The sequence below is a fragment of the Typopeltis vanoorti genome, chromosome 15 (genome assembly GCF_054136105.1).
Source record: "Typopeltis vanoorti isolate ZY-2024b chromosome 15, IOZ_Tvanoo_1.0, whole genome shotgun sequence".
Classification (NCBI taxonomy): domain Eukaryota; kingdom Metazoa; phylum Arthropoda; class Arachnida; order Uropygi; family Thelyphonidae; genus Typopeltis; species Typopeltis vanoorti.
The window spans coordinates 73,966,178-73,990,998 of record NC_143563.1 but is presented as its reverse complement, the minus strand read 5'-3'; the positions used below and the strand labels follow the sequence as shown (position 1 = coordinate 73,990,998).

The 24,821-nt window shown below is 34.1% G+C and overlaps 1 protein-coding gene across 2 annotated transcripts in view; it reads right to left on the bottom strand.

Moving 5' to 3' along the window:
- Positions 1–214: 214 nt before the first annotated feature.
- The window catches only part of LOC150098891 (ATP synthase lipid-binding protein, mitochondrial-like), a 67,455-nt gene continuing 42,848 nt past the window's right edge, over positions 215–24,821 (bottom strand). For both annotated transcript variants that reach the window (XM_090405046.1, XM_090405047.1), the window contains exons 4-6: positions 23,918–23,995; positions 10,967–11,066; positions 215–566 (exon numbers count right to left, since the gene is read on the bottom strand). In XM_090405046.1, coding sequence (XP_090261172.1) covers positions 403–566; positions 10,967–11,066; positions 23,918–23,995 — 342 coding nt within the window. In that variant the 3' untranslated portion in view covers positions 215–402. The remainder of the gene's footprint in view (positions 567–10,966; positions 11,067–23,917; positions 23,996–24,821) is intronic.

Genomic DNA, 24,821 nt, shown 5'->3' with positions numbered 1-24,821 from the left:
AATTGTATTCTTATTGGCTTAAACCAATATAGAAAATGATGGTACAACATGACAATATAAAATTTAATGTAATGTAATAATGCATGCAGAAAAAATGTTCAATAACCACAATCTCAAAATGTTTGCGACTGTCTACACTAATAACGTTAATTTGATTCTATCTACATTTTGTCACGTGAAGACATTCATGTAAATACAGATAACGTTTATAGAATATGTTTTAAACAATGACCTTTATTTTCATTATAACAATTATACGTTCCGTAAGCATTTACTAATAACATATCAATGCACAAATCACCTTCTGTTCTTTTGGCAGTAACTGATGCAGAATACTTTTCTGGTCCTCATGATCTAGTCTTGTGCTGCTAAGCAACTACAGTATGTGTACAAATAAAATGTTTAAAAAGCAAACAGGAGTAAGAATGCCATCATCAAACAGAATAAGCCCATGGCTTCGGACAAGGCAAATCCTAAAATGGCATAGGAAAACAATTGTTGCTTTAATGAAGGATTACGGGCATAGCCAATAATTAGACTTCCAAATACACTACCAATACCAGCACCTGAAGGGGAAAAAAAAAAATAATATATATATATATATATATATTTTATACATATCTAGAAAGTGCTTTCTAAATACTATCATACAATAGAGAATATGAAAAGACCTCATATGCAGCTTTGATAATTATATATTACAGATGAAGAACTGAAAAAATTTAACATCCAATAAATTCAGAGCCCATTCAATTTATTTTCATGAACTAAAGATGAAATTATTAAATTTGAACTTCATTATTATTCAAATATACAGTAACCTCAGTAATCCAACTTAGCATTATTCTTTTCAAGTTGATTCTAATTTTTATTACAACTATATATTTCTTATATACTTTGATCTTTGCTTGTAATTCGTGTATTTTAACCATTACATTATAACCTAAGGTTGCTGTTATGCTAAATCATGTTCAATTTTATGCTCATCATCTCAATTTAGCACATAAGTAAAAGCCATCACATATGCAAACTGAAACTACAAATGCAAAATTTATTATATACGTGTCAGTATGTAAAAGTTAACGTATTTTTTGGTTCAGCAAAGCTTTCTTCTTTGATTATTATATTTTTCTTTCCAAATAATCTATCCAATCATAATAAATAAATAAAAAAACTAATTAATTGAATGTCTTACTATAAATGGTTAATTCTGTAAAAGTTTAAGACAAAGCAAATCCATAGGTAACTAAAATGCTTCAATTTTATTTATTATTATTTTTTTAAATCTCACCCTCCTCACACGAGGCCACAAGGCTTATAGCAAATAGATGCCATGTGTGCACAAAATTATTATTTTTTTTTATGTAGTCTGGAAACTGCTCTAAAATCCAAACATGGAATTTTTTCAATCTAATAAACAGGGCAGCAGTTGCACAATTATGAACAATCAAAAGCATTCATTCCAATGGCAGGATTTTTGAACTATAACTTGTTAAATTGGAACTTTTGATTTATACAATGTTTAAAATACACAAATTACATGCCGAGATCAAAGTATATATAAGAAAAATATAGTTGTGGGTAATAAAAATTAATTTAAAAAAAAAATTCTCTTTTAGCCAGGCAGATTTTATTTTGGTTACATAATAATGAAGACAGCTGTTGATGTTGGCCATATGTGTAGAATGAACGATGAGAGGAAATTAAAAATGCTACTGTTTGGGATGACTGAAGGAAAGAACAAAAGAGGAAGACCAAACAGAGAATGGGGCAATGACATTGTCAAATGGTGCAGAAACTGTACACAAACTGAGTCATCTTGCACAAAATTGGAAAAATCATATCATGTAGAACCCATGGTTGCTGTTGAAGTAATAAAAGGTGGTTCATTTACTTTGATGTAAACATTAGGAACAGGTGATATTTGAAATGCTCCAGCTATTGAAGTATACTGTCTCTTGCAGAAGCAAAGACTTGATATCATAATCAAACCTTGCTCTGATAAGTCTTCTCTATAAGCAGAAGGATGAATATCTGCCTGCTTTACTGTATTTTCAAGAAGTGGAAGCAAGAGTGTGAAGGATGTTCATCTTTCTTCAGCACTTATCTTGTGATTAATGCATGTAAAGAACACACGCAACGTAATCCACTTTTTAAAAAGTGCCTTATACCCTTAAATACCTCTCGCATATCTCGGGGGGGGGGGGGGGGGGGGGGGGGGGGGCACCACAATTTGGTAAACACTGGCTTAGAAGAATCTAGCTTGTTTTTGTCTTATTTTGGTAACACCTATTATGCTGATCTTGTATTAATCCACTTCTTTTGCCAGTTCCATTTCTTTTTCATTGATCCTTCTTATGTTAATGGTACCAATCTTGAAATTGGTGATGTTGAGTTGGAATTTGTAAAAATAATCATAATTTAAAATTGTGAATATTTTTACGTATTGGTTATGTTAGAATGTTCATTAGTTTTAGTTTCATAACACGCATTGTCGGCACTTGCGAGGTGCCCATTATGGAAATTGTTTTATTAAAAGTGATATGTAAAGTAGTTAAAAATTTATGTACTTACCGGATTTAATTAATTAATTGTGTTACTTTAAACAAATTTTATTGTAATTTAAAATTATCAAAAGCTGTGATGAGTTTTATGAGGACATTCTCTTATAGCTAACGGAGATGAAGTGTCAGCCATTATACAGTACTTAGTTTCTCGCTTGCCACGGAGTGCGCATGCTCGCCGAGAAGTTTGATGAGTGATTGACAGCTGACAAGAAAGTGTTCGGTAACGGAGTAACGGCTGTAAACAAGAGACCGTTCGGAAGGAATTTAGAACACAGGCCGGCAGATATTTAGGTTCGGAGGAACTTAGGTTTTTTTTATGTGACAGTCGGAGGAAAATTAATAGTATATTCCGAAAAAGGAATCGTGGGACTATTAAGTTTTAATGTAGAATAAGTATGTGGATAAATAAAAGAAAATATTGCTATATGTGTTTTAAACAGAATATTGGAGGAAACACTAATTGAAAGATTTATAGTAGATTCCAAAAAGGAAATCGTAGAACTGTAAGTTTTTTTTTTTTTTTTTTGAATAGTTAAGACTGCCAGTATGCATTTAGTGAATAAAAGAAGAATTTGCTATTTATGTTTTAAAGAAATGTTCAAGAAAACTTTGATTAGGAAGTTTCATCTGTATTAAGGACACCAGATCTGACTATTATTTCTACTGAAGAAAAGAGACAGAATTAAGTCAGGAAGAATTAATGTGTGTTACATAAGTGATGAAAAAGGATCCTGTAAAAATGAAGATTAGAGTCATATCTCTATAGAAAAGGGCCTTGACAAAGAAAGAAACTGGCTATGAACATTTTGTGCAAACAAAGTGTTTAGTCAAGTCTTAAGTGTAAATTTATTTAAAAAGGCCTTGGATCCAATTAATTTGTAATTAGTTATGTAATATTGTTTCAAGTGTATATATATTGTTTTTGTTTTATTAAATGTGTTTATTTTGTATTTGGCCTTGAGTCAGTGATTATTTGGATTCTGAAAGAAAGATTTAAGATCATTGCACCAATTGGAGTGCATATAAATCCTTGTGCATATAATAACATATAGGTACACTCAGAATTAAAAAAAATAATTGTTAGAAACAGAGATCATCTCTATGGTAGGATTAAATATTAAGATATAATATCTATGAATATTCTCTTTATATAAAAATCCACGAATTATTAACAAATTCATTCCAGTAGTTGACTTTTCACTGTTCGCCTTGATGAAATATGTAAGTAATATGTTTGTACCAGGATAAATTAGATGTGACAGTCAACCCAAGAAGTGTATATAAAATATCCTGGAATATCATCATCATCATCAAATTCCTGCCATGTACCCTCAAGGGGTGTATAGGATATGACAGTACTACATGAAAAAATTACATCATTACTAACTTCCTATCTACAATTTTCCTCCAAATCAGTCTGTTACTTGTCAAGACTCCAACATTATCAGATCTTATATTTCTATCGTCTAAGGCACTTTGTACCGTATCAATCCACCTATATCTTGGTATTCCTCTGGGTCGTTTTCCTGCCAACCTGGCAGAGAACACTTGTTTTGCTAATCTTTCCTCCCCCATTCTATTTAAGTGACCATTCCATCTGAGATTAGCTCTGCTAACGCATTCCTGGATGCTGACAATGTCAAGTTCTTTCCTAATATCCTCATTTTTAATATGATATTGCCATTGATGCCATCTGTTCACGCCTCTAATCTTTCTCAGGACTCTCATATCTGCGGTCTCTAGTCTTTGGTCAAGTGTTTTACTTCTGACCCAGCTCTCAGATCCATAAGTTAAAATTGGTTTGAACACAGTCTTGTATACAGCTAATTTAGTGTTCCGACTAATTTCTTTCTTATTCCATATGCATTTATTCAATTGACTTCCCACGATACCAGCTTTGCTGAATCTGTTGTCTATTTCTATATTTAGTTTACCATCTTCAGTAAAAATTGTGCCTAAGTAGCTGAAATGTTTTACTTGTTCCACAGGTTCTCCATTCACAACACAGTTGACATTTTCAATGATTCTGCCTATTTTCATTGTCTTTGTCTTTTTATTGCTGACCTTCATACCATATCTATTACAACAGCTATTCAATTTAGTCAGAGAATCTTGCAGACTTGTAGCGGATTTATTTAGAAGTATAACATCATCCGCATAAAGCAAAGAGCTGACATTAATATCTCCAATTTTGATATCAGGTTTAATACCACATTCCTTCATACTGTGATCCATATAGATAATGAATAACAGAGGTGATAATGTACATCCTTGTCTCACACCAGATTTAACATTAAACCATCTTCCTGTACTTCCTTCAATTCTAACTGCTGACTTACAACTCAAATAAAGACTAAGTATTGCTTGATATAATGCCCCATTGACACCATATAACTGCAGCGTATTGAATAGCTTCTCTCTTGGCACCTTGTCATATGCCTTTTCCAAATCGACAAAACTTAAATACAGATCTTTGTTATATTCCCATGCTTTCTCGACTATTTGTCGTAAAGTGAAGATCTGATCTTGACAGCCTCTATTTGGCCTGAATCCAGCTTGTTCTTCACCAAGCTTTTCTTCCACAATTCTTCTCAACCGTTTCTCAAGTATACTTGCATAGATCTTGCCAGGAACACTCAGTAGGGAAATACCTCTGTAATTCTCACATTCAGTTTTATTTCCCTTTTTATATATGGGTACTATGAGAGCTCTACTCCAATCATCGGGAATTCGTCCCTCTGTCCAGGCTTTCTGAACTATGCAGTGCAGCCACTGTAAGACTCTTATACCACCATACTTCAGCATTTCTGGTCGAATATCATCTACTCCTGCTGCCTTTCCACATTTCAAGCCTTTGATGGCTTTTTCTACTTCAAGTATGGATATGTATTCCTGACTGCATGCCTGGTCAGTGTTTTTTATCACTGTGCTGTCATCACAGCTTGTTTCATTTAGCAGTTTTTCAAAGTAATTACTCCATACTTCAAGGATATCTTTTTCTCCTGTTTTCATTTCACCTTTATCATCTCTAATTCCTTTTACAGCACTCTTTCCTCCATTCCTAAGCTTCTTCAACAACCTCCAGAATATTTTGCCACCTTCTTGATATTTATTTTCTATATTCTTGCCAAAGTCCTCCCATGACTTTTGTTTAGCTAGTTTTACACACTGTTTAGCTTTCTTACATTTGTCTCTGTATTCTGTAAGAGTAAAAGCTGACTTATTTGCCAGGAACTTTTGATATGCTTTCTTCTTTTCCTTCACTGCCTCTTTAACTTCCTGTGTCCACCAGGGAGTTCTGATTTTTTTATCCTTGCACACAACCTCACCACATGCCTCTCTGGCAGAATCAATCAATGTTTCGTTCAGAGTTTGCCACTGAATCTCCAAGGTTTGATTCCTGTTCTCAAACTCTTTCATTTTCTTTTCAATAATATTTCTGTATTTTAGTCTACAGTTCACATCTGAGAGCTGCTCAACTTTTATTCGCTTTAAAACTTTCTTACATGTTATTCTTTTCAATATGAAATTCAATTTTATCCTGCTCAAGACTAAATAGTGATCACTTCCAATTTCAAATCCTCTGTACACTCTGGTGTCCTGCACCAGGGAGAAAACATCACTATCAACAATAACATAGTCAATGAGACTTTTCTTATTCCCAGCCTCTTCTCTCCATGTGAATTTTTGCACATTTTTATGTTGGAACATGGTGTTAGTAATAACCAGTCCATGTCCTGAGCAGAAATCCAACAGATATTTGCCATTATTATTAGCTTTGCTCTTTTCTCCAAATTTTACCAAAATACTTTTGTATGTCTCACAATCATTTCCTACTCTACTATTTAGATCCCCAACAAGGACCAACTTTTCATTTTTCATTGTGTCAGTTGCTTTTTCTAAAGCCTCAAAAAATTCCTCCACTTCTACCTTAGTAGAACCTTCTGTGGGACCATAGGCACAAATAAGTCTCATTGTCCAGTTCCCCATTCTCATATCTGCCCACATTACTCTACTTGAGACTGACTGCCATTCAAGAAGATTAGCCTCGTATTTTGTGTTGAATACTATGGCCTCTCCTTCTTTTCCTTGATTGTCATTGCCTGAATATAACATTTTGTATTTATTGCTCAGAAAAATCTCACCAGTTTTGGTCTTTTTTGTTTCAGTCACTCCTATTATGTCGATCTGGTACTTATCTAATTCCTCAGCTAGCTCCATTTCTTTGCCATTCAGGCTTCTTACGTTGATAGTACCGATCTTTAACTCTGGTGATGTTGAGTTGGGGTTTGTTTTCAGATTTGTTCCAGTAGCTGACTTTTCGCTGTTCGCCCTGGTTCCCTGGCAAAAACAACGGGGGCCTTGTTTAACCGGGCGACGCCCCAGCCGGCATGAAATTTTGTCATGTTGTACCATCATTTTTTATTTTGGTTTAACCAATAAGAATACAATTTGGTCGGCTAAATCCCAAATTGCCAGCCCATCCTCGTTCGTTCAGTATCAAAGTAGATACCCAACAGGGTGCACCCTTGTGATATTATTAGAAGGAAAATCTGAATAAATAATATCATTACAGAATTTTCTGCACCCATCTTTAGAGATTATAAACTGATAAAGTAGTACTGATCCAAACAGCATGAAAGATCAGACATGGTGAAGTATATGTATACATCAGATATTCATTTGGTAGCAGATAAGGATTGAAGTAAAATTTTCTAAAAGGAATGAAAATCTAATACGCTCAGCTATGGGATAGCATTGTTGTTTTTTCTGTTCATCAGTTTTTTTACACACGCACACACACACACACACACACACTATATCATATACATATATGGTATATAATATGTAATATAATATAATACCATATACATATATGGTATTATGTTTCTTACAAAAGTGAAGGAATGGAATGACTGTATAGTAAATAGATTTATGAAAAAGATGTGATACAATACCACTAAATTGATACAAAGCAGATCCGATCCTCTCTCACACAAACCAACACAAGCTAACTGTATTGTGATAATGTTCAAGGCATTTACCGCTATCAAAGAAGCATTTGCAGCTTCATTTTTTATTTTCTTTATTTTTTTTTTGGTCTAATGTTTTTGATGTGTATTTATGTTCCTAGCTTTAGCCATCTTTTTACAAGTAATTTTGCTTCCTTATTAATTTTGGAAAGAAGTTATTTTCAGATTATTAGAAAAACTCATTTGGGATTTAGCCAACCAAATTGTATTCTTATTCACTTAAATCACAAATAAAATGATGGTACAACATGAGAGAATTTCATGTCAGCTGAGGCATCAACAGGTAAAACAAGGACAACCCCCTTCCACATTGTTTTTGCCAGGGAACCAGGGTGAACAGCAAAAAGTCAGCTAATGGAACAAATCCTGAAATACCGCAACTCATCATCAGAGTTCAAGACTGGTACTATCAACATAAGAAGCTTGAATGCAAAGAAAATACAGAAAAACTAGAGCTCGCTGAGGAATTTGATAAGTACCAGATCGACATAATACGGGTGACAAACAAAAAAGACAAAACTGACGAGATCTTTCTAAGCAATATATACAAAATGTTATATTTGAGCAATAACAGTTAGGGAGAAGGAGTAGCTATAGTATTCAACACTAAACACAAGGCTAATCTTGAATGGCAGACAGCATCAAATAGAGTGATGTGGGCAAATATCACAATGGGGAACTGGACAATGAGATTTATTTGTGCCTATGGTCCCAGACTATTCTACTAAGGTAGAAGTGGAAGAATTTCTGAGGCTTAAGAGACAGCAACTGACATAATGAAAAAGGAAAAGTTGGTCCTTGTTGGAGATCTAAATAGTTGAGTAAGAAATGGTTGTCAGACATACAAAAATATTTTGGGAAAATATGGAGAAAAGAGCAAAGCTAATAATAATGGCAAATAGATGTTGGATTTCTGTGCAGAACATGGACTGGTTATTACTAACACCATGTTCCAACATAAAAATGTGCACAAATTCACATGGAGAGAAGAGGCAAGGAATAAGAAAAGTCTCATTGACTATGTTATTGTTGATAGTGATGTTTTCTCCCTGGTGCAGGACACCAGAGTGTACAGAGGATTTGAAATTGGAAGCGATCACAATTTAGTCTTGAGCAGAATAAAATTGAATTTCATATTGAAAAGAATAACATGTAAGAAAGTTTTAAAGCAAATAAAAGTTGAGCAGCTCTCAGATGTGAACTGTAGACTAAAATACACAAACATTATTCAAGAAAAAATGAAAGAGTTTGAGAACAGGAACCAAACCTTGGAGATTCAGTAACAAGCCCTGAAGAAAACTTTGATTCAGCCAGAGAGGCATGTGGTGAGATTGTCTGCAAGGATAGAAAAATCAGAACTCCATAGTGGACACAAGAAGTTAAAGAAGAAAATATATCGAAAGTTCCTGGAGAAAAAGTCAGCAAAAGAGAATACAGAGACAAATGTAAGAAAGCTAAACACTGTGTAAAACCAACTAAATGAAAGTCATGGGAAGAATTTGGCAAGAATATAGAAAATAAATATCAGGAAGGTGGCAAAATATTCTGGAGGCTGTAAAAGGAATAAGAGATGATAACGGTGATATGACAACTGGAGAAAGAGATATCCTTGATTTATGGAGTAATTACTTTGATAAATTAAATGTAACAAGCAGTAACAGCAAGTAGTAAAAAACACTCAACAGGCATGCAAAAAGGAATACATATCCAAGTTGAAAAAGCCATCTGAAGCCTAAAATGTGGAAAAAGGCAGCAAGAGTAGATGATATTCGACCAGAAATGCTTACATATAGAGATATAAAAGTCTTGCAGTTGCTACACTGCATAGTTCAGAAGGCCTGGACAGAGGGACAAATTCCAAATGATAGGAGAAGAGTTCTCATAGTATCCATATACAAAAAAAAAAAGAGAAATAAAACTGAATGTGAAAATTACAGGAGGTATTTCAGTACCTCTGTAATTTTTGTTTGTGGTAAGATTTATGCAAGTATATTTGAGAAAAGGCTAAGAACAACTGTGGAAAGGAAGTTTGGCAAAGAACAAGCTGGATTCAGGCCAAATAGTGATTGTCAGAATCAGATTTTCACTTTATGACAAATAGTTAGAAAACTTGGGAATATAACAAAGATCTGTATTTAAGTTTTGTAGACCTGCAAAAAGCATATGACAAGGTACCAAGAGAAAAGCTATACAAAACACTACAGTTATATGGTGTCAATGGGACATTATATCAAGTAATATTTAGTCTTTATTTTAGATGTAAATCAGCAGTTAGAACTGAAGTACAGGAAGATGGTTTGATATTAAATCTGGTGCAGACAAGGATTATCCTCTCTGTCACTCATTATCTGCATGGATCACATTGCGAAGGAAAGCGATATTAATTCTGATATCAAAATTGGAGATTCTCAGCTCTTTACTTTATGCAGATGATGTTATACTTGTAAATAAATCCAGTACAAGTCTGCAAGATTCCTTGACTAAATTGAATAACTGTTGCAATAAATTTGGTATGAAAATCAGGAATAACAAGACAAAGAAAATGAAAATAGACAGAAACACTGAAAATATCAACTGCATCATGAATGAAGAACCTATAGAACAAGTGAAACATTTCAGGCACAATTTTTAGTGAAGATGGTAAACTAAATATGGAAAGAGAATCAACAAAGCTGGTATGGTGGGAAGTCAACTGAATAAATTTATATGGAATAAGAGAGAAATTAGTCAAAAAATTAGTTATACAAATAAATTAGGTATACAAGATTTCAAACCAATTTTGACTTATAGATCTGAAAGCTGGGTCAGAATTAAAACACTTGACCAAAATAGAAACAAGAGAAAGATTAAGGGCATGAACTGATGGCATCAATGGCAATATCATATTAAAAATATTAGGAAAGAACTTGACGTTGTTAGCATCCAGGAATGTGTTAGCAAAGCTAATCTCAGGTGGTATGGTCACTTAAACAGAATGAGAGAGGAAAGATTAGCAAAACAAGTGTTCTCTGCCATGCTAGCAGAATAAGATCCAGAGGAAGACAAAGAAGTAGATGGATTAATACAGTAAAAAGTGACTTAGAAGAAAGAAGTATAAGATCTGATAATGGTCAAGAGATACCTGGCCAATGAAGCAATTGGATGTTGTGATTTTTGAGTAACTCTTTCACTTTTTGACTGATAACAGATTGATTTGGAGAAAAATTGTTGATAGAGAGTTAATAATGATGTAAGTTCATGTAGCACTATCATAATTTCCAGCACACCCCTTTAGAATACATGTCAGGAATTTGATGATGAGAAAAACTCAGTAAGACAGAATACCACCTACCCACCCCCAACACATACAACAAAAATGAAACTCACCTGATCCTGCGACTCCAACTGTAGCTGCTCCAGCACCAATAAACTTTGCAGCAGAGTCAATGTCCCTACAAGCTAAACTAGTATGTAGCTTACGGGCAACCTAATTATGAAATTATATGAAACATTAGTACTCTCACATAGTATATAACATCAGAATTCTTATGAGTATACATAATGTTGGTGTTTATCATAAAGCAGATGTATAATGTAATAATATATTATAAATCAATGTGTGTGTGTGTGTGTGTAACCCAATAACCAAAGAACAATGATTTAGTAAGTGATTAGTCCTCTTATTCTCAAACTCAGATCAAATCATTTATTTAGTGTCATGTTCTGCAAACACTGTACAAACTGTCTTTTCTTTTTGCAGAGATCAGTAGCAAATAGGTCACATTAAGTCAGTCTTTCATCTGGTATGATTACATTACTATGAAGAGCAAGGACATGTCGGTGCATGGCCCACAACCAAACCAAATCATATCTAGTTTTGCATCAATGTGATTTAGCATTTGCATTCTCTTAACCGGTTTAAAGTGACTTTGTGGAGTGTATTTAGATGTGGAGTTGCAGTTAAACGACGTATCCTAAGTGTATTCATTTTGTTTAGGTGCATGGAAACGGGATATTAAAATCTGTGAAACAAGCGTTCATGCTAACCAATAAAGCATATACAGTAGCAAACAAATTAATACGAACACTCACATTTTAAAGAAAAATTTTAATTTCGTGAGAATAGTACAAAAATTAAACTCCAACCTTACCTGATAATTTATATGTGCTCCTCTATTTCTAATAAGTTCATTAACTCACCAAGGCATGAACTCTACTAACATAGAACACGCATTTCTTATTTCTGCATTTATACTGAATTGTATTAAGTTATCCTTTGTATCACAATTTAATTTTCCAAGTCTCTCTTTCATTATGGCCCACAAATTTTCTATTGCATTAATGTCAAGAGAGATACCTGGCCAATGAAACAATTGGATGTTGTGATTTTTGAGGAACTCTTTCACTTTTTTTGAAATATGGCATGGAGCAAGATCCTGTTGGAAGATGAGTTTGTCTTTCTTGATCTTTGGGACCACCTTTCTCAAATATTTGTATGCATTGGTCACTTTTAATCATACCATCAACAGGCAAGAGTGATCCTGGACCATCATGTGTAACACAACCCCAGAACATCTTTTTAGTTGGGTGTTTAGGAGCTTGTTGAAGGTGGGCAGGAGAAGTCTTCACAGCTGCTGATTGTTAACATAAGGTATTCGCTTTCCTTGGAGAAAGAAGTGGCTTTATTCTAAGAATATGACCTTCCACTTCAATCTTTTTACACATTTGCCCACTGGAGCCTCTTTTTCCTGCATAGCCTTTGTCAACAGTTGTTTCTTGTTCAGTCTGTGTGGCAGTCTTCCTTGCTTCCAACAATCTTTGACAGACTATCATGTCAGAAACATTAGTTCCACTAGCTGCCAAGTTTCTTAGTCTTGTAGACTAAGAAACTTGGCAGAAAATCTCGGATTCATTTTGCTTTTCCTTTCTAGTAAACGATCTTAAGTGCAGTTTCCTTTTTGGTCCACATTTTCCTTTTCTGTCAAGAGAAGAAGTACATGTCTACCTAAACCTCTTTAAAAACACATTAACAATACCCAAACTAACACCACACTCACTGAAAATTTTAATTTAATTCTCTGCACACATCATGGATGTGTGAAGAGGACGAGTACATATCTTCGAATGCTTTCTTGAAGATGTATCCATTTTAAAGCTACATAATGAATAGATAAAAATATAAAAAATTATAAATAATTAATTAATAGCAATCACTTTCCAAAATTTAGTAACAGGCACACAATCTGTCCAATTAAGATTAGGATGGTGCCAGGGCTTCACATGATTCAAAAAATATATGACCAAATTTGAACCTACTGTAGTGTAGCATCTTGTTAAAGTTCTAGTGACACAAAATAATAAAATCTTGAACCTTCAGAATCCAAAAATCTTACATAATCTTGATGTTCTTCAATTCTAATTGTAGCAGAATGGTCAGTCCATCCAAAGTAGCAAAGATGACAAGAACAGGATATTTCATAAACACCAGGCAAGGATATAGATGGTGTACAAAATATATCTGCTAAGAGTTCTTGCAGGTATTTGTTCAGAGTTTTTGCCAGGGAACCAGGGCAAACAGCAAAAAGTCAGCTACTGGAACAAATCTGAAAACACACCCTAACTCAACATCACCAGAGTTAAAGATCGGTACTATCAACATAAGAGGCCTGAATTGCAAAGAAATGGAGATAGCTGAGGAATTAGATAAGTACCAGATCAACATAATAGGGGTGACTGAAACAAAAAAGACAAAAACTGGTGAGATCTTTCTGAGCAATAAATACAAAATGTTATATTCAGGCAATAACAATCAAGGTAAAGAAGGAGTAGCCATAGTATTCAACACAAAATACGAGGCTAATCTTCTTGAATGGCAGTCAGTCTCAAGTAGAGTAATGTAGGCAAATATGAGAATGGGGAACTGGACAATGAGACTTGTTTGTGCTTATGATCTCACAGAAGGTTCTACTAAGGTAGAAGTGGAGGAATTTTTTGAGGCCTTAGAAAAAGCAACTGACACAACGAAAAAGGAAAAGTTGGTCCTTGTTGAGGATCTAAATAGCAGAGTAGGAAATGATTGTGAGACATACAAAAATATTTTGGGAAAATTTGGAGAAAAGAGCAAAGCTAATAATAATGGCAAATATTTGTTGGATTTCTGCTCAGGACATGGACTGGTTATTACTAACACCATGTTCCAACATAAAAATGTGCACAAATTCACATGGAGAGAAGAGACAAGGAATAAGAAAAGTCTCATTAACTATGTTACTGTTGATAGTGATGTTTTCTTGCTGGTGCAGGACACCAGAGTGTACAGAGGATTTGAAATTGGAAGTGATCACTATTTAGTCTTGAGCAGAATAAAATTGAATTTCATACTGAAAAGAATAACACGTAAGAAAGTTTTAAAGCAAATAAAAGTTGAGCAGCTCTCAGATGTGAACTGCAGATTAAAATACACAAACATTATTCAAGAAAAAATGAAAGAGTTTGAGAACAGAAACCAAACCTTGGAGATTCAGTAACAAGCCCTGAAGAAAACTTTGATTCAGCCAGAGAGGCATGTGGTGAAATTGTCTGCAAGGATAGAAAAAACAGAACTCCATGGGAAGTTAAAGAGGCAGTGAAGGAAAAGAAGAAAGCATATCAAAAGTTCCTGGCAAATAAGTCAGCTTTTACTCTTACAGAATACAGAGACAAATGTAAGAAAGCTAAACAGTGTGTAAAACTAGCTAAACAAAAGTCATGGGAGGACTTTGGCAAGAATATAGAAAATAAATATCAAGAAGGTGGCAAAATATTCTGGAGGTTGTTGAAGAAGCTTAGGAATGGAGGAAAGAGTGCTGTAAAAGGAATTAGAGATGATAAAGGTGAAATGAAAACAGGAGAAAAAGATATCCTTGAAGTATGGAGTAATTACTTTGAAAAACTGCTAAATTAAACAAGCAGTGATAGCACAGTGGTAAAAAACACTCAACAGGCATACAGTCAGGAATACATATCCATACTTGAAGTAGAAAAAGCCATAAAAGGCTTGAAATGTGGAAAGGCAGCAGGAGTAGATGATATTCGACCAGAAATGCTGAAGTATGGTGGTGTAAAAGTCTTACAGTGGCTGCACAGCATAGTTCAGAAAGCCTGGACAGAGAGACGAATTCCCGATGATTGGAGTAGAGCTCTCATAGTACCCATATATAAAAAGAGAAATAAAACTGCATGTGAGAATTACAGAGGTATTTCCCTACTGCATGTTACTGGCAAGATCTATGAAAGTATACTTGAGAAACAGTTGAGAAGAACTGTGGAAGAAAAGCTAGGTGAAGAACAAGCTGAATTCAGGCCAAATAGAGGCTGTCAGGATCAGATTTTCACTTTACAACAAATAGTCGAGAAAGCATGGGAATAAAACAAAGATCTGTATTTAAGTTTTGTCGATTTGGAAAAGGCATATGACAAGGTGCCAAGAGAGAAGCTATTCAATACGCTACAGTTATATGGTGTCAATGGGGCATTATATCAAGCAATACTTAGTCTTTATTTGAGTTGTAAGTCAGCAGTTAGAATTGAAGGAAGTACAGGAAGATGGTTTAATGTTAAATCTGGTGTGAGACAAGGATGTACATTATCCCCTATGTTATTCATTATCTATATAGATCACAATATGAAGGAAAGTGGTATTAAACATGATATCAGAATTGGAGATGTTAATGTCAGCTCTTTGCTTTATGCGGACGATGTTATACTTCTAAATAAATCCACTACAAGTTTGCAAGAGTCCCTGACTAAATTGAATAACTGTTGTAATAGATATGGTATGAAGGTGAACATTATAGGAAGGTAGTAATGATGTAATTTTTTTCATGTAGTACTATCATATCTTGTACACCCTCCCCCTGAGGGTACCTAGCAGGAATTTGATGAAGATGAGAGAGATGATTATTATTATTCAAATATTTTCTGTATTGAAGTTTCACTGTATCCATTAAGTAATAGATGGAGGCTATTAAATCTTATTCTGCTCATAACATTTATCAAAGAGCTAGCAAGGCACTATTGTCTGAAAGAATACATTATGTTAAGAAGCTCTTTTCTAATAAAAAAATTTCTGAACTTCAAACTATACTACAGAACAATCTTAGTCCTGAACATTTTAACTTAATCAGTAAAATTTCTCTTTCTTCAGCCAGACACACTTTATTTATAGACAATATAAACAATAATTGTTTATTAACTATAAACAGAAATTGATATACAAGTTTGAATTATTAGAACAAAAAGCCTTCGGCTCATTCAACAACCACAGCCCTGCACATGAAAAATGGGTTATAAATTTAACTATCCTTTTACAAATTAATTAAGTGTATTATCAAAATGTCTAGATTTTGCAGCAACACCTCATCATCTGTCTCATTTAGACTTTATGGTAGTTGCAAAAAAAAGGCATTAGAGAATTATGTACAAATGATGCTAACAAGTTAAAGTTTGAGATTGCACAGATTTTGTATAAAGCCAAACCTCATCCTCTGAATATTTCTCTACCTGAATTAGAAGTGCTCTATTCTTTATGCGAAAATAATAAAATTGTAATAACGAAATGCAACTGCACTCATGGATACCACCGACTACAATTGCAAACAATGTGTTTACTGCATGATAGATCCATTTATAGTATGACTAACAGAGATCCTATGCAAATTCAGCTAAACAAATTGAATAAACTGTTAGATCAAACATATCCCTTAGATACTAATACCATTGAAAGGTTGCAGATTCATCATGCTTGTCCCTCACACATATTTTTGGCCTTAATGTACATAAAGTCAGTTACCCATTATATCCAATAGTTGATTGCATAGGATCTCCTACTTATTATTTGGCAAAATATCTTTGGTGAAGACTGCTATGAAATTTATATGCTGTGAAAACCACCTTATAAAAGTTTTCACTTCAAAGTAAAAAAAGTTAAAGATCATCTTTAGATGAGTCTGAAATGGTTTCCTTTGATATAGTTTCACTCTTTACAAATATATCACTTCAAGAAACTACAACTTTTACAAACAGATTTCCCTGTTGGCATCGTCAATTTATTAAATTTACTATCAATGCCAGCTACTTTACTTGGTGTAATAAATTATTTCAGCAGATCAAAAGTATACTGCGATGGGTAATCCTATATCCCTTGCTTTGACTGATCATTTTATGGAACATTTAGAGGATTGAATTTCTAACACCATTTCTCCTTGACCTCGCATTTGGCTACAATTTTGTGGATGACATCGTTGCAATCTGGTCTCACTCTGAAACAGAACTACTTCAGTTTCTGATTAAAATCAACTCCTTATATACTCACATCAAGTTCACTACTGATTATGAATCTAACAATAATCTTCCCTTTTTGGATACTTTAATATGTCATAACGCTTCTGATAATACAGAATTTTCTGTTTATTTACAGGAAGCCATCCTTTAAAGGCAGATATCCATGCATCTTCACATCATTCTTCACAAAAAATAGGTATTATCAAGAGCCATGTATACCAAGCAAGCACACAATTTGTCCTTCTGAGTCTCTTTTATTACTTAATGGATATAGCATTGAATGCTGAATACTGAAAATATTTCATAATTATCACCCCTTTTCCAGATTGCAATCTGATATTAAAAGAATCAGAATATCCTACCTTAAAGGAACATCTGAACAAATAGCAAGTACCCTTTTGAAGATATAATTTGTACACCACCTTCAAACCAGGCCAGAAGTTGTCATCTTTCTTACCACCTATCAAAGATATATCACCACCCTTATGGTTAATAACTTAACACGTATAAAACCAACAGTAATAAACTTTAATGAATTAAAGGAACAAATATTTCATACTGAAAGTAACAGTACATCATCAGTGTAGAACAAACAGTTAAAGGAATGGAATACAAAGTACAGAATAGTTGGTGGATTACCAATTAAAATTATTGCCGCGTGCCAGAAAATTACGAAATAAAATATTATTAAATAATTCTTAAAAACTCATTGAGGGCTTCGCAACTTTCTTTGAAAAGGCATTCATATTTAAACTCGAATCTGTGGAGAAAAGCTTTATCCCATTGGATATTATGTTTAGTGTCAATGCTATGTTGTGCTAGACCAGACTTATGAGGTTTCATGTATTCGATATAATACTGATGTTCCTTCATTCTTTTTTCCACAGAACGGCCTGTTTGTCCAAAGTATGATAAATTACATTCACATGGTATCTGGTAAACATCAGCTAACCATAGAGATGTCAGTTTGTCTTTTGTAGATGGCAACGAGTGAGAAGTGTGGTTGAATAAGATGATACTTCTTCAAAATTCTGCCAATATGTTCTAAGATGCCTGAAATATAAGGGATTGGAACCGTGTAGACTGTTGAAGAATCCTGAAGTGTTGGAACATAGAAGTCAATTATCTGATGGATCTGATTAGGGTTGTAACCATTAGATTCTATTAACTTTTTTATAGTGAAAAGTTCTTGTTGTAAGCTTAAGGGGGAGGAACACACTTTATGTGCTCTATTAATTAAAGATTTAATAACACTGATTTTTTGAGAGGTGTGATGAGCAGACTTTTGATGAATGTATCTGCCAGTAAAGGTAAGTTTTCGATAGACACTTGTTGACAAAGTACCAAAGGATGTGAATATAAGGAGGATGTCTAAGAATGGTAAACTACCAGCCTTTTCTTTTACCATAGTGAACTGAATGCATGGGTGAAGGTTAATTATCTGTTGTGGGAATGTGGTAAGTTTCTCTTCAGCATGTGGCCAAATAGCAAAAACATCATTGACATAACAAAACCAAAGAGAGTGTTGGGGATGAATGGATGAGAACAAGGTATCTTCCAGATGGCACAAAAAATAATTTACCAAAGGTGGAGACAGAGAAGGTACCCATGGCAGTACCTTCAACTTGTTTGTAGATCTTGTTTTTCCAGCTGAAATATCCTGAATGTATAACAAATTCAAAAATCTTTGCAATATCTGGAGGGTAATCATCATATAGTAAGTTGACAGTGTCAGTTAATGGAACATTGGTGAAAGGAAAACAATATCAAAACGGACTAACAAGTCAGACTCTTTGATTTGAACATCCTTGATTGGTTCAAGAAACTGTGTCGAATTTTTGATGAATGATCTAGAATGTCCAGTATGGGCAGTTAATGAACGTGACAAAATTTTAGCAATTTGATAAGTGTGAGAGTCAATACAATTCACAATGGGTCTTACTGAATAACCTTCTTTATGGAAAGACATAACGAGTTCTTCCAAAATGAGTGCGTAATTTATCTACGAGATCAGTTATTAGTTGATCTCAACTGATAACTTCATCAAGCAGTGATGAAGTTTCTCCCTTATTTAACTGTTTAATTTGTAGGATTATGATTGATTTCTTGATAGTGAAGGTATCTTGTAAAATGCAGGTTACTTTTCTCTCATAGTCAGCCTTATCCATGACCACTACAGCTTTTCCTTTATCCCTACAGCTTTTGAAATAGATATTTCACTGTTTTTTCTTAATGAAGTTAGCACATGGATTTCAACACTTGATAAATTACATAATGGTAATTTGCTTTTAAAAAGTGAGGCAGCAACTTCAAATCGTAGTTTATTATCATCTTCGCAAGAAATTGTTTAAGAATTATTTAATAATATTTTATTAATAGTAATTTTCTGGCATGCGGCAACAATTTAAATTGGAAACCCACCAACTGTTCTGTACTTTGTATTCCATTCCTTTAACTGTCTGTTCTACACTGATGATGTACTGTTACTTTCAGTACGAAATATTTGTACCTTTAATTCATTAAAGTTTATTACTGTTGGTTTTATATGTGTTAAGTTCATCATCATCATCATCAGATCATCATCAAATTCCTGCCATGCACCTCATGGGGTGTACAGGATATGATAGTACTACATGAAAAAAATTACATCATTACTAACTTCATATCTACACTTTTCCTCCAAATCAATCTATTACTTGTCTAGACTCCAACATTATCAGATCTTATATTTCTATTGTCTAAGGCACATTGTACCGTATCAATCCACCTATATCTTGGTCTTCCTCTGGGTCGTTTTCCTGTCAACCTGACAGAGAACACTTGTTTTGCTAATCTTTCTTTGCCCATTCTGTTTAGGTGACCATACCACCTGAGATTAGCTCTGCGAATGCATTCCTGGATGCTGACAATGTCAAGTTCTTTCCTAATATCCTCGTTTTTAATATGATATTGCCATTGATGCCATCTGTTCACGCCTCTAATCTTTCTCAGGACTCTCATATCTGCAGTCTCTAGTCTTTGGTCAAGTGTTTTACTTCTGACCCAGCTCTCAGATACATAAGTTAAAACTGGTTTGAACACTGTCTTGTATATAGCTAATTTAGTGTTCCGTCTAATTTCTCTCATATTCCATATGAATTTATTCAATTGACTTCCTACCATACCAGCTTTGCTGATTCTGTTGTCTATTTCTATATTTAATTTATCATCTTCAGTAAAAATGGTGCCTAAGCAGCTGAAATGTTTCACTTGTTCCACAGGTTCTCCATTCACAACACAGTTGACATTTTCAGTGATTCTGCCTATTTTCATTGTCTTTGTCTTTTTATTGCTGACCTTCATACCATATCTATTACAACAGCTATTCAATTTAGTCAGAGAATCTTGCAGACTTGTAGCGGATTTATTTAGTAGTATAACATCATCCTCATAAAGCAAAGAGCTGACATTAACATCTCCAATTTTGATATCAGGTTTAATACTACTTTCCTTCATAATGTGATCCATATAGATAATGAATAACAAAGGGGATAATGTACATCCTTGATTCACACCAGATTTAACATTAAACCATCTTCCTGTACTTCCTTCAATTCTAACTGCTGACTTACAACTCAAATAAAGACTAAGTATTGCTTGATATAATGCCCCATTGACACCATATAACTGTAGCGTATTGAATAGCTTCTCTCTTGGCACCTTGTCATATGCCTTTTCCAAATCGACAAAACTTAAATACGGATCTCTGTTATATTCCCATGCTTTCTCAACTATTTGTCGTAAAGTGAAGATCTGATCCTGAGAGTCTCTATTTGGCCTGAATCCAGCTTGTTCTTCACCAAGCTTTCCTTCCACAATTCTTCTCAACCGTTTCTCAAGGATACTTGCATAGATCTTGCCAGTAACACTCAGTAGGGAAATACCTCTGTAATTCTCGCATTCAGTTTTATTTCCCATTTTATATATGGGTACTATGAGAGCTCTACTCCAATCATTGGCAATTTGTCCCTCTGTCCCAGCATTCTGAACTATGCAGTACAGCCACTGTAAGACTTTTATACCCCCATACTTCAGCATTTCTGGTCGAATATCATCTACTCCTATTTCCTTCACATTTCAAGCCTTTGATGGCTTTTTCTACTTCAAGTATGGATATGTATTCCTGAATGCATGCCTGGTCAGTGTTTTTTTATCACTGTGCTGTCATCACTGCTTGTTTCATTTAGCAAATTTTCAAAGTAATTACTCTCCATACTTCAAGGATATCTTTTTCTCCTGTTTTCATGTCACCTTTATCATCTCTAACTCCTTTTACAGCACTCTTTCCTCCATTCCTAAGCTTTTTCCAACAACCTCCAGAATATTTTGCCACCTTCTTGATATTTATTTTCTATATTCTTGCCAAAGTCCTCCCATGGCTTTTGTTTAGCTAGTTTTACACAGTGTTTAGCATTCTTGCATTTGTCTCTCTCTAAGAGCACAAGCTGACTTATTTGACAGGAACGTTTGATAATATGCTTTCTTCTTTTCCTTCACTGCCTCTTTAACTTCCTGTTTTCACCAGGGAGTTCAGATTTTTTTTATCCTTGCAGACAACCTCACCACATGCCTCTCTGGCAGAATCAATTAATGTTTTCTTCAGAGTTTGCCACTGAATTCCAAGGTTTGATTGCTGTTCTTAAACTGTTTCATTTTTTCTTCAATAACTTTGTCTATTTTAGTCTACACTTCACATCTGAGAGCTCAACTTTTATTCACTTTAAAACTTTCTTACATGTTATTCTTTTCAATATGAATTTCAATTTTATCCTGCTCAAGACTAAATAGTGATCGCTTCCAATTTCAAATCCTCTGTACACTCTGGTGTCCTGCACCAGGGAGAAACATCACTATCAATCAACAATAACATAGTCAATGAGACTTTTCTTATTCCTTGCCTCTTCTCTCCATGTGAATTTGTGCACATTTTTATGTTGGAACACGGTGTTAGTAATAACCAGTCCATGTTCTGGGCAGAAATCCAACAGATATTTGCCATTATTATTAGCTTTGCTCTTTTCTCCAAATTTTCCCAAAATATTTTTGTATGTCTCACAATCATTTCCTACTCTGATATTCAGATCACCAACAAGGACCAACTTTTCCTTTTTCATTGTATCAGTTGCTTTTTCTAAAACATCAAAAAATTCTTGCACTTCTACCTTAGTAGAACCTTATGTGGGACCATAGGCACAAAGTCTCATTGTCCAGTTCCCCATTCTCATATTTGCCCACATTACTCTACTTGAGACTGACTGCCATTCAAGATTAGCCTCGTATTTTGTGTTGAATACTATGGCTACTCCTTTTCCTTGTTTGTCATTTCCTGAATATAACATTTTGTATTTATTGCTCAGAAAGATCTCACCAGTTTTTGTCTTTTTTGTTTCAGTCATCCCTATTATGTCGATCTGGTACTTTTCTAATTCCTCAGCTAGCTCCATTTCTTTGCCATTTAGGCTTCTTATGTTGATAGTACCGATCTTTAACTCTGGTGATGTTGAGTTGGGGTTTGTTTTCAGATTTGTTCCAGTAGCTGACTTTTCACTGTTTGCCCTGGTTCCCTGGCGAAAACAACGGGGACCTTGTTTAACCGGGCGACGCTCCAGCCGGCATGAAATTTTGTCATGTCGTACCATCATTTTTTTTATTTTGGTTTAACCAATAAGAATACAATTTGGTCGGCTAAATCCCAAATTGCCAGCCCATCCTCGTTCGTTCAGTATCCAAGTAGATACCCAACAGGGTGCACCACGAGAAGGTGAGGATTGGACATTAGGTCAGAAGCCCTTGTCGGGTTAAGTTATTAATTTTAATTATGCCACAGGTACCTCAAAAGATTAGACCACTTTTACGGTGTTTATCAGATATCCCATTAATTCATCTTTGCTACTTTGGACAGACTGGCCATTCTGCAACTACTAGAATCAAAGATTATATATTATATAACATCAAGATTATATAAAATTTTTGGATTCTGAAGGTTCAGACATTGCTTCTCATGCCATCAACACTAGACAGAATTCACTGGAACATTACCAAGATACTACTCTACAGTAGGTTCAAATTCGATCGTCTATTTTTTTTTAATCATGTGAAGCCACCACCTAATCTATCTTAATCAGACAGACCGTACGCCTATTTCTAAGTTTTGGGAAGCGATTGCTGTTAACTGTTTATAATCTTAAACTGGACAGCTGGACCAAGACACATGATATTTTTTTGTATGACATTCTTGTATTCAGAATTTAAATGTTATCAGTTTTTCTGTCTTCTCCCTGAAAGAAGCTCATGACATATTGAGTGAAATATGTAATAAATTATAATTCAGTGTTCTCTTAGTGTGAAGTATTTAATGCAATTTTGCTAATTTCAATGGCACAGAAGGTGCTTAGAAGCTATGTAAGTGATTGACACCTTCTGTTCAACACACAGCTCCAGCTTTTCTGCACAGCCAGAATATGTAATAAAGTACCAGAACTAGGCTCTGTGAAATATTGTTGCTTTTTATACTTAACCCAAGGAGATCTTATAGAAGTCAAGCTACAAGCACACAAAGAAATAGGATGCAACTTGTCATTCAAGATCCAATTTCTTGAATAAATTGGACACCTAATTTCATTTATAAAATGATAGGCACCTAAGCCTATCATTTTATAAATGAAATGGATAGGCTTAGGTGCTGGTGGTTACTCATAAGAGTACTTCACAGAATAAATAATACCAGAGGAATAAAATAATTTATTGGATTACTAGTATTTCACTGGAGTTCAAACCAGCATCTTCAGAGCTGGTCCTAGGTTATGCTATGTAGATCATATGTTTACTATTTGGTCCCACACTTTTAATGCATTTAAACAGCCAACATCCAAAAATACATTTCACTATAGAAAAGATCCTAACAACTCTTCACGAGATAAATTGAGATACTAATTTACAATAAAATGCTTCTAATGCTAACAAAATTAAATTAATTACCTGTGTAAGGGGTGTACTCTTAAGAGGTGATGGTTCTAATAATCTGTTTGCATTTACTCCAGTTCCAACAGTAATTACCTGAAAAATGCATTAATTTACTATTTTATAATCTTTTCTATCAAAAAAAAAATTTATCATCCAACTTCACCTAAAGATGACAACTTTATTATTCTAAGCAGTTTCTGCAAGAAGATACATATTTTTTCCATTATACATTTTATCATCAATTTCTAGATATGTACCCTCAAGGGGAATATATATAAAATACTACTGACAATATTATATAATTAAGTTTACATTACCAATCTCCCATCAACAATTTTTCTCTAAATTAGTCTATCACTTTCAGCACTTCAATACTGTCATATTTTATACTAAACATTATGTAAATAGATGAAATATTTTACTTTTTCTATAGTTCTCCATTGAGAAATGCAGCCAAATTTTTCATGTTCCTATTTTCATAGTTTTGGACTTTCTAAAACCAATCTGTTACAGTGATTCTTCAATTTAATCAAAGAATCTGGATAGTTTTGGACTTTCTAAAACCAATCTGTTACAGTGATTCTTCAATTTAATCAAAGAATCTGGAGACTTGTACTCCTGAACAAATCCACTGCAACATCATTTGCATAAGGCAGAGATAAATTTGATATCTGATTCTGAGCCAGTCTTTCCCAACATGACCCATATCGATGAATAAGGGTGGAGATGTGCATCTTGTCTTACCTCATTTTACAAACTATTTTCCTGTACTTCCTTAGTTCAATTATTTATTTTAAGTGGCTCCCACCTACAAAAGGCTATTTTACAAACTTAAAGTATTTTTATTTGTACTTTGGATAGGCTAGTTTTTTTTTTCTTCTATTAATTTTAAACTTTTGTGTGTGTGTGTGTGTGTGTG